The sequence below is a fragment of the Melopsittacus undulatus genome, chromosome 11 (assembly GCF_012275295.1).
Source record: "Melopsittacus undulatus isolate bMelUnd1 chromosome 11, bMelUnd1.mat.Z, whole genome shotgun sequence".
NCBI classification, from domain to species: Eukaryota; Metazoa; Chordata; class Aves; order Psittaciformes; family Psittaculidae; genus Melopsittacus; species Melopsittacus undulatus.
The window spans coordinates 10,594,685-10,604,292 of record NC_047537.1 but is presented as its reverse complement, the minus strand read 5'-3'; the positions used below and the strand labels follow the sequence as shown (position 1 = coordinate 10,604,292).

General features: G+C 53.1%; 1 protein-coding gene across 5 annotated transcripts in view; it reads right to left on the bottom strand.

Moving 5' to 3' along the window:
- Positions 1-141: 141 nt before the first annotated feature.
- GRIN1 (glutamate ionotropic receptor NMDA type subunit 1) overlaps positions 142-9,608 on the bottom strand; it is a 38,143-nt gene continuing 28,676 nt past the window's right edge. For 2 of the 5 annotated variants that reach the window (XM_005141846.3, XM_005141847.3), the window contains 3 exons: positions 9,040-9,185; positions 6,291-6,401; positions 142-332 (listed from right to left, as the gene is read on the bottom strand). In XM_005141846.3, the coding sequence (XP_005141903.1) occupies positions 264-332; positions 6,291-6,401; positions 9,040-9,185 (326 nt within the window). In that variant the 3' untranslated portion in view covers positions 142-263. Of the gene's footprint in view, positions 333-2,250; positions 3,469-6,290; positions 6,402-9,039; positions 9,186-9,608 lie in introns of those variants that run through there. The other 3 variants (XM_005141848.3, XM_005141849.3, XM_005141845.2) reach the window with 2 other exon arrangements.

Here is a 9,608-nt window from a genome sequence, read left to right as displayed (position 1 = left end):
TATCAACAATACTGGTTGGAAGCGATTATCTCTGAGAAGTGAAGTCCAAACCATGTCCTGGTTTTGCTGTGCATTCTGGGGCACGAGCATGGCAGCAGGCCTAGGAAGGGTGGGAGATATACAATGAAGTCACTGTGTATGGATGAAGGATGTTTTCCTCCCATCTCACCCAGAAGAACCCATCAGTGTCCCTTTTGAAAGGCAGTCCTGGCTGTGCCTTCCTACTGTGTTGGGGCAAGGACTGATGGCCCTTGGGGAGAAGGTCACACCACAGTGCTGACTGAGGGGTCGGAGAGGTTGAGCTGGCCGGTGATGTCGGTGGGGTGATATTGCTGCAACACACAAAGACACAGACAAGGAGAAAGAAGTGTTAGGCAGTCCTGGCACTTGCCACAACCTCTACTTACATCCCATGTGTCCCTATGGGATATCTCTCGGGGGCGATGCAACAGCCCAAACCCCACTGCCTGCTGAGGTCCCCTTCCCAGTGCAATCCAAGCTTGTGCAGAGGTCGTTGCAGACGCTCTCCAAGCACCCCATGGCCGGGCAGGGAGGACGCCCAGGAGCATGGCGCAGCTCCCGCAGTGGCAGCGCGTCTCTGCTGAGCGAGCCCCTCGCTGCGCTGGGAGAGCTTCAAGACAAAGCCTGTGACTCACCAGCCCAGCCCACGGCTGAACCTGTGTTTGGAGGGTCTGGCTGGGGTTCAGCATCATTCTGGTGCCAGATCAAGCTGTGCTTTGAGGCCAGGCCGTTTCACCTCCTTGCTCGAGTGCCTCTGCTGTGATTGTCTTTTCACACAGGTGGGATGTGTGGTGTGGGTGACTCTTGACAAAATGTGGTGTCAGTTGCTAATGTGACAATATAGCATGTGTGGGGGATGTGGCTCGGATTTGGGGTTCTGCGCTCTTTGTGGATGGGGGTTTGGCAAATGATCCCTGGGAGAAATGTCCCCAGCTGCAGTCCCACCAGCAACCAAAGCAGGAGAGCAGCAATGCCCTTCAGTGGACAAGAGAAAGAAAAGTCCTTCTTCTCCAGGCAGGGGTTTACAACTGGCTAATTACTTTCTCCTTTCCTCCTTCCATACTCCCTTCCTCACCTTGTTCCACTCTCCAAACCCTGAACTGGAAGAAGCCCTGTCCAGCCCTACTGTGAAAGCGTGTGGCACTGAGCACCTTATGCTGCTGTCTGAGGACCTCAGTGGGTGTCAGGGCACGAAAAAGGTCTCAGTGGGTCTCCAGTGTTGCAGTGTAGACCCTCTCCAGTGACATCTGCTACCACACTATTCAGGAGAGCTGCAGTTCTGCTGGGCTCCGCCAGCTCCTCAATGATGGGGTTTCACCCATCTTTGATGGTCAGTGGTGGCTGTGGCCTCTGCAGTGCTGCTGGTGACTCTGGACCTGTGGCTACCCTGTATGGCTCTGCACCTTGACTCCTGCCACAGGAGTTCTGGGTCTCCATAGGTGTTGCATGGGGTCCTTGGGGCTGCCCTGCTCTGCCCGGTTTTGTGCTTCACCAGAACACCTTGGCAGGGAGATGCTGGGGCAGGACTGGGAGCCAGCATGCTCCTATCTCTCCAGTTCATGTGCTGGGGACACCCAGGAAGCATCTCACAGGGATCATTTTATCACTGAAGGCAGTAGCTAATATTAAAACAGAGATTCTGAGATGTTCCTTGCTGTGCCTTTGCCTTGCTAAGGGGTAACACCTCGGCCATCACCCGCTGGCACAGAGAACGGCTGAGGAGATCCTGAAGTCGCTCTGCTGCCCTGAGGCTTTTTGTGGTTATTCATCAGCCACCAAAAAACACCCCTCTCACCCCAAAAATGGGCGTGGCTGCCCCCACCTTGTGAAAAACAAGGATTCCAGCTAAACGCAATCTTCCCTTTTCCATGGCAAAATGGCCAGAGGCGTGTGCTCGCGGGACAGGGAGGAGAGGCGACTGGGAAAGGGGAGAGGCTGGTGACTCACTGCTGGAGAAGAAGGAGGAACTCGAGGTACAAAAAGGAATGGGTTGAAGAAAGCTCCTTTGTTCAATACCCTGCCTGATGCAAGCAGGGGGGAGCAGTGTGTGCATGAGGGTGTGCGTGTGCCTCGGTGAGCTGTACGTGTGGCTGCGGTGCTCGGAGGTGTAGCAGGGCAGGTTGGGGCGTTCTGGCCTCTCTGCACAGCTCTGGGGGGGGGACACACACACTAAAATAACCAAGCCAAGTGGGGAATCTGGCCAGAAAAATTAATATACAAGAGAATGGCTTTTGATTTGAAAGCATTATCTCCTCCAATCACAGAGTTATCACAGGGTAACATTCTCATTTACTTTTTTTCTTGTGTAGAGTTCATGCATGCAATTTTTAATAATAAAAACTAAAAATAAAAAGAGAAAGGAAAATAAAATGAAAAAAAAGCAAGAAAACTGTCATATCAAAACTATGTTAAAGTAGAACTAATGCTAGAAGCACATATCAGTAATTTAGGGTAAATTATGTTACAGGGATGGTGCAATTATCCCCAAACCAAACATTATAAAGCGAAGAAATTAATCAATATTAACCGTAGAAGAGACTCAAACATGTTAAGGTATGGAAGTGAAGTGAAGGCACCAAAAACTTTAAATGACAACCAGGAAGAAAATATAGACAAGAACTTAATATGTCTTTAAAAATGACTTCAACCTAATCTGGGCTTATATGGTAGTCCCTGGCTGGTGGAAGATTTTCTGGAAGAACTTTGGAGTTTGGGGTTGTTTGTTTTTTTTTTCAATTAAAAATTAGAATTCCAGCTAAATGCAATCTTGCTGTAGAAAACATCAACTTTCTTCTAAAGAAAAAAAATAAATTAGTTGTCTTTGACCTACTTTTGGTTCTTTTAGGCCCAAAACTAGGTTGTTTTTCAGCCAAGAAGAGTTTGGCTTTGGGATGGCTGATCCTTCACTGAAAAGGTGACCTTTATTTCCATGAACCCCCTCGGTTCTCGACCAGCTCTGGCACCATCCCCATGGCAGCACCGGGCCCTCGCTTGGCGATGGCGTGGGACGTGTGTCATGCTGTGCCTGGGGGGGGACACCCGCAGGCTGGCATGTGGCTCTGCGGGCGCTGGTGATGGCTGCAGTGGTGGGGCTAATGGGACCTGTGCACCTCGGTAACGTGTCTGTACGAAATGTGCCGGCTCGGAAGGTGTCTGTGTGGTTTATGCGTCTCACATGGCTTCTGTGGGGTTGCAGTATCGTGGGTGGCTGCGATGGATGGCAGTACGTCAGCTCTGCGAGTGCTATTCGAGTTGCAGGAGCTGCCTATGGGGAACACATGCATCTCCTCCTGGGGCGGTGGGGATGATGTGCCGCGGAGAGGCTGTGCAGCTCGGGTGATGGTGGGCGCTAGGACGTTCAGAGTGGGGTGGTAGCTTCCCAGGGCTGTCTTGGCTCCATGGTGCCAGCCTGTCTCTCTGGCACTCCTGAGGGACCATTCTGCAGGGCTGCAGAGCAGAATCCATTTTTAAAACTCCCGACAACGAAAAAGAAAGAAGCAAGGCCACCAGGTTTGCGTCTTTCGCTCGCTAGCCAGGAGAGCCCATGGGGCTGGGGTCAGCCTGGCCTTCCAGCCCCATCGGCTCTCAAGCCCATCTGAGACCTGGCGTGGGCCCGTGGCTCTGCTGAGCATCATGAATCAGAGCACCTCGCTGCTTTCTCATCTTTACAAGGACCCCAGTCAATGTGTCCCAGCATGCTATGTACTCATGGGGCCTTCCACAGCAGGAGGGCACTGGGATCTCTGGGCCAGGGCTGCTGTATGGAAGCGGAGGGCACCAAATGGCAGGCTGTTACATGAGCTGGTGGCAGCACCCTCCCACTGGCTGCTCAACCTGCAGAGCAACCAGCTCCTGGTCTGCCCAACATCACCACAAAGCTCGCTCCACCATGGACCTCTTTCAATGGCCAGACCTTGGACCTGCTAGCTTCCATCTTGGCCACATTGGCTTAGATCTTGGCTCCGCTAGCCTGTTCTTGACCCAACTAGCCTGGTTCCCTGAGGAATATGTCCTGGGACCCTGGCCATGTCACCCCATGGCAGGCAGAAGATTGTGGCAGGCTCTCCGGCAGCGGGAGCTGCCCCCAAAGCAGGGGCCATCTTCTGGGATGAGTGGGGCCATCTCGTTCCACAAGCCTCCTGTGAGCAATGTGCCAAGAAGAGCATAGCCAGGACCCAAAGCATGGGGAGCCCCACACTGTGCTGGTCCCCACTGGGAGAGGGAAAGGGAGGGTATGCCTCCACTGCTCCATGGGACCTCTAGTGCAGGTCAGCCCAGGGCACTGGGGTGCTCCTACCCTGGGGTAGAGAGCACTGTGGAGTGGTGTGGTGTAAAGTGTGTGATACACCACGGAGCAGAATCGGGCCCAGGATGCTTCCCAAAGAGGGAGCATGACAGATACCAGGGGTGCCTCACACCGGTTGCCCCATTGCTCCTGGGTTCTCACCCTCTCTGCCATGGGGTACCAGTCCCATCAGGTGTCCACTGCACCCTGATGCTTCTGCTCTTCCAGGAGATGGTTTCCTAACCTTGGAGTTGTTCAGACACAACAAAACAAGATGGGTGTACTCAGGACATGCTGAGGTTCCCCCACCAAACCTTTCTGGAATTGTTTCTCCCCTTTTTTTCTGTCCGTCTTCCACACTCTTTCCACCTTCTCCCCCCTGCACCACCCGCCCATCTTTGCCTCCACTCCCCTGGTTGGGTCTCAGGCCACCAAGACACAACCTGCAACTTTCCTGCAGAGCTGCTTGGGCTGCAGCAGTGGAGATGGGGGACACCAGCTATGGGGCATCACTGGGAAAAGGTGCCACCCAGGGAGCACGAAGGCAGCACAGAAGATGACAGGGAGGCCCGTCAGTATCACTGAACGGTTATGGTTGGAAAGGACCTTAAGATCATCTATTTCTTCCCTGTGGAGTGAGTGGGGAGAGTGTGGACCCCCCCAACCCCCCCAATGCCTGCCAGGCTTCAAGGTGACAGTGAAAGGAGCACTTTGTGTGAGGTGGTGGCAGCCGAGCCCAGCCGAGGGCTCAGCTGTCCCCAGGGCTGTGTCCCATGGGTGCTCCAGAAGCTTCTCAGGCTGGAGCCTGCCTTGGTGTCAAAGGCAGCCACCTCCGTTCCGTGCACAGAGCCGTGGCCCCGAGACCCCCTGCAATACCGCGTGCTGCTCCCCGAGGCGCCGCGAGGCTGCGGCCAGGGACGGGCCACCCCGCTGCGGGGTCCACATCCCCACGCTGCCACCGTCCCCCCTGTCCCCGCAGCCTGGCGGGGACCCTGTTCTGAGCAACCCTGGGCAGAAACCCGCCGGTCGCCCTGGGGAGGAGGTTCCGTCAAGCACATCGCGCCGGGAGGTCGGGCAGCAAGACGCAGTGGCCGCTGCCACACAAGACAACAGAGTAGCCACAGTGCAGTGTCATACAACAGACGGCAACATGCAGAGGGACACCGGCTCAGTCCGACAGACCAACAGCCCAACCTGACGCTGAAGTGCCCGAAGCTCCAGCACGAGCGGACACGTTTGCACATTTGGAAACAGCTGGCTTTAGAGGCAGCAGTTTGGAAATTTTCTCTGGTTACATGAGAGCAGTTTTACTCTGAGGTGGAAAAGCACAAGTTTGAACCAAGGTTGGGTCTTTAACAACCTCCTCTTTCAAGCCTTTGTGTCTCTTTTCTAGAGCTGCGTTACTGCTGACCATAACCAGAGGCAGCTGTCACTCCTGTGCCGAGGACTACATCCCGAAAGCTAATCGTCACAAACAAAAATCACATGTAGAGAATGTGACACGCATGGGTCTCAGTGAGGTGACACGGTGCCCAAATTAAATCGGAGTGATTGTTTTTAGGCATACAATGACAAACAGGTACAGGAACACTCAGGAATAGGAGAAAGGGAAAAAGAAAAAGAAAATTGAAAAGAAAATGTCATCGGTTTCAAGAGGTCAGCACCGGTTCAGGTGAGCGAAGCACAGAGAGGAACATCAGAAATCATCCAGGCAAAAAGAAAACAAGAAAACAAAACAAAAACTTGGTTGCATCTCCCAACTCATCACAGGACTCCAAGCCACCTCCTGCCTGCCCTCCAGGATCCCAGCATACTTTCAGGTACACGGGATGACTGACTCACTGACTCACTGACTGACTGGTGACGAACATGAGCTATGCATGTACACTGGCAGCTTCGGGATGGGTGTGTGGCAGTCGATGGGATGGCAGAAGAGAGAAAGAGAGAGAAAGAGAGAGGGCAGAATTGTTCTTCTTCCTCTTACCGTATCCTTGGAGGACCTACGTCTCTTGAAGCTGGAGGCCAGGGTGGAGGTGATGGACCTAAAAGTGGCTTTCTTTTTAGGGTCAGGTTCTGCTCTACCACTTTTTCTATCCTAAAATGAATATGTATAAGTAATTAGATCTCTAGTGTGTTGTTGGAAACGCTAAATCTATTTGAATACTGCCCCGTGCCATGTCCTTCATTCAGGTGGGAAAGCTACTGAAGGTGTCCTGCCATGCCCAGTCCTCCAAGGGCCTCCGTGTCCCATGCCTACAGCATGGCCACCACACTGCTACAGCTAACGGGGCTGGCCTCGCATATGGAGTACTGGGAACTCCTCTGGGGAGTATCCCTGCTCTCCTGGTTGCCTGACCTTGCTTCCTGACCTTGCTTCCTCTGCCTGGCACCCTGCCCCTCACTTCCACCTGGCTAGACAGAGAGGTGAGATGCTGCACCTACCGCTACAAAAATATATGTCATAACTGCTCAGGGCCTTTTGTGAGGCTGAATCCTAGTGCCACAAAGATAGAGAGAGGACTGCATTGAAAGAGAAGTCATTGTATGGATATTCTGTAAAAAAAAAAGGTATTCAAAAAATTTGAATGAGGCATTTGTGCAAAGCCGAACGTGGTTGTTGGTGTTTGGTTGGTTTGGTTTTGGTTTTGTTCAAAGTAAAACAAGTTGAAAAAGAAAAAAATTAAAAAAAAGAAAAAGAAAAAAGAAAAAACCACCAAAAAAACTGGAAGAAAACAACAAAACTAAAAGGAACCAAAAGATTAAAGGAAAAGAAAGGGAGGAGGCAAAGCGTTAGCGCTATGATGTCGTCGGGGTCGGGATGAACTCAAAGAGAAACAGAACTGAAAACTGTAGGCGTTGGTGTTAGCAAGTCGGACCTGGTGGGCGCAGGCTGGGAGCACCAGCCGCCATGGCGCGGGGGCAGCGAGCCGCGGGGACCGGCCGCGCTCGGCCGTGGGCGCTGAGGACGCTTCCTCCCCAATTGCTTTCGTGCCAATGAGTGTGACCTTTCCGACGGGGGACGGAGTGACCAGGTCTGGCTCTGCTACCGCACGGGGGTAACCAAAATGTATCCCGCTGGTGCGTAGAGCATGCTCGGGGATACATTTGCTCCTCCTTCTCAGTTCTCTCTTTTGCGGACATGCACAAACGGAAAAGGAAAGCAAGATGAATGGAATGAAATGCCTTTTTTTCTTCCATGGCATCTCAGGAAATAGCCATGGCAAAACTGTGATCCCAAAAAAAAAACCATTATTTTTGTTTGTTTGTTTTTAACAAATAAATCTTTCCACTTGCCTACCTTCTAGCAATGTACCAGATACTAGTGCTCTGACGTTTCCTCCTGTGGAAAAGTCTTACAATGTCAAACGGCTCTTTACCATGAGGCTGTTTACCCCCACAGGGCAGCATGCTTTGCTCACAGTCCCACAGACTCTGCCCAAGGACCCAGTGCAGTATTTTCTAGAAGGTTGGCAAGTGAAAAATGGCAGTGCGACTAGTGTGCTCTGTCCCAGCAGCCTTAACCCCCTCGGTGCTGCTGCTGCTGCTTTTTGGAAGCAAAGGAAAAAAAGAAACAATAAAAAAAAAGGAAAAAAAAATAGAGAAATGGCTTTTTCCGAGACTCTCATCAGTGAACTGAACCCAGCGAGCTCTCAGGATACAGCAGCCCGGCCTTGTGCTTCCCCTGGCTGCTCTCAGCAGGTCTCCTCCACCCGGGAAGCCCACCCGCATGCCCCAGCCAGCGCTGCTCCCACAGGGACACCACTCCGGGCTCGTTTGGGGGTCCCCGACCCTCCTTCTCTCTCATTCACTGGCTTTGCTGCACACAGCAGTCTCCTTTAGTCACCCAAAGGATCTCTTGCTCTTTGAATGCCAGTTTGCTTCTCCAAGGAAGAAGAGCAGCCCAGGCGACCCAGAGAGAGCCTCCAGCTGCCCTAAACTGGGGTTCGGGGGCACCGTGGGGCTCAGCCCCAAAACCAAGGGAAGTGTGAGGCTTGTGGCCCATGGTCATGCCCATGGCTCAGTGTCACTGCCAGGAATCACTGTTCCTCCGCACCTGGAGGTATTTTGGGGATAGGAGAAGCCAGGGAGCACAATGGCCCCATTAAAAGGGCCGGGGGGAGCCTTGGTGCTGACAGGCACCGGCATCGCTGACTCCCATGTGGGGAGATGTCTTTGTCTCCAAATGACAAGAGCACGCACCACCTCTTTTAGGAGCTGGTCTAAGGTATGACAAGGGCTACCACATCCCTGGGGAGTGGGCTGGGTAGGGAAGAGGTGATGGAAACAATCCCTGGAGCATTTCTCCACCCGAGCACTGGGCAGGGATGCTCAGAGACAGTGGATTAACCCTCCTGTGTGCTGGTGAGCATGGCCAGAGCTAGGCAGCAGGGCAGAGCTGCAAGGGCAGCCACGCCGTCACTGATTGCTCAGCCAAGCCTTGTCATGGATCTGGCACGTGGTCTCCAGCAGCACAAAGTCCCCATCCCAAGCACCATTGGGGAATTTGGGTCAGGTCTCTGTCCTGGTTGTAGCTTGGCATCATCCAAGGACATCTCCCAGGGACAAGGCAGGGACCCCACCCTAGAGCTTACTGAGTGCCCAGTAAGGCCCAGCTGGAGTTGGGGTAAGGGATGGAGGGCCCCATGCTAATCCACAGCTCTGCATTCACTGGTTTGGTGAAGGAATGGAAAACGCACCTGTTGGAGATTTGCTCTAAAAACGGTTTGTCCTACCTGCAGGTTTTTCCTCCACACATTAACGGCCGCAAACGCCAGCTGCATCTGCTTCCTCCGCGCGTCCTTATGCCTTTTGTAAGCTATTTCTATGAATATTAAAAATATCCCGGCAACAATACCTCCAGCCACCAGCATAAACACACCTGAAATAAGCAGCAAAGTTACAGGGGGCAATGGCAATTGCAACACGACGCTTCATTTCCTCTGTATCAACGCTCAGTGACAGGAGCATTCTCCAACCCACTGTCTCCCCCCTGCCCCCTGCCATCCCTCTGCAGTCCTGGAGGGGCTGGGGAGGGGAACCCAGCAGAGCAGGGTTGGTGCTGTGTAAGCTGGGGACCAGGGTGATGGGCAGAAGGGTGGTGGATTGCTGGATGTCCATACAAGTGCCTGTTGGTTGGGTGCAGGGCATGGGCTGTGCTGCAGAGATGCTGAGGGCAGAGCACATCCCCTGGAGCCATAGGGCTGTTTGGACCAGAAACCCATCTCTGTTGCTCATGTTGGTTTCCTCAGGGAGCTTTGTGCTCTCTGTGCTGCCCTGGGCAGGTTGCAGCCCATGGGGGTTA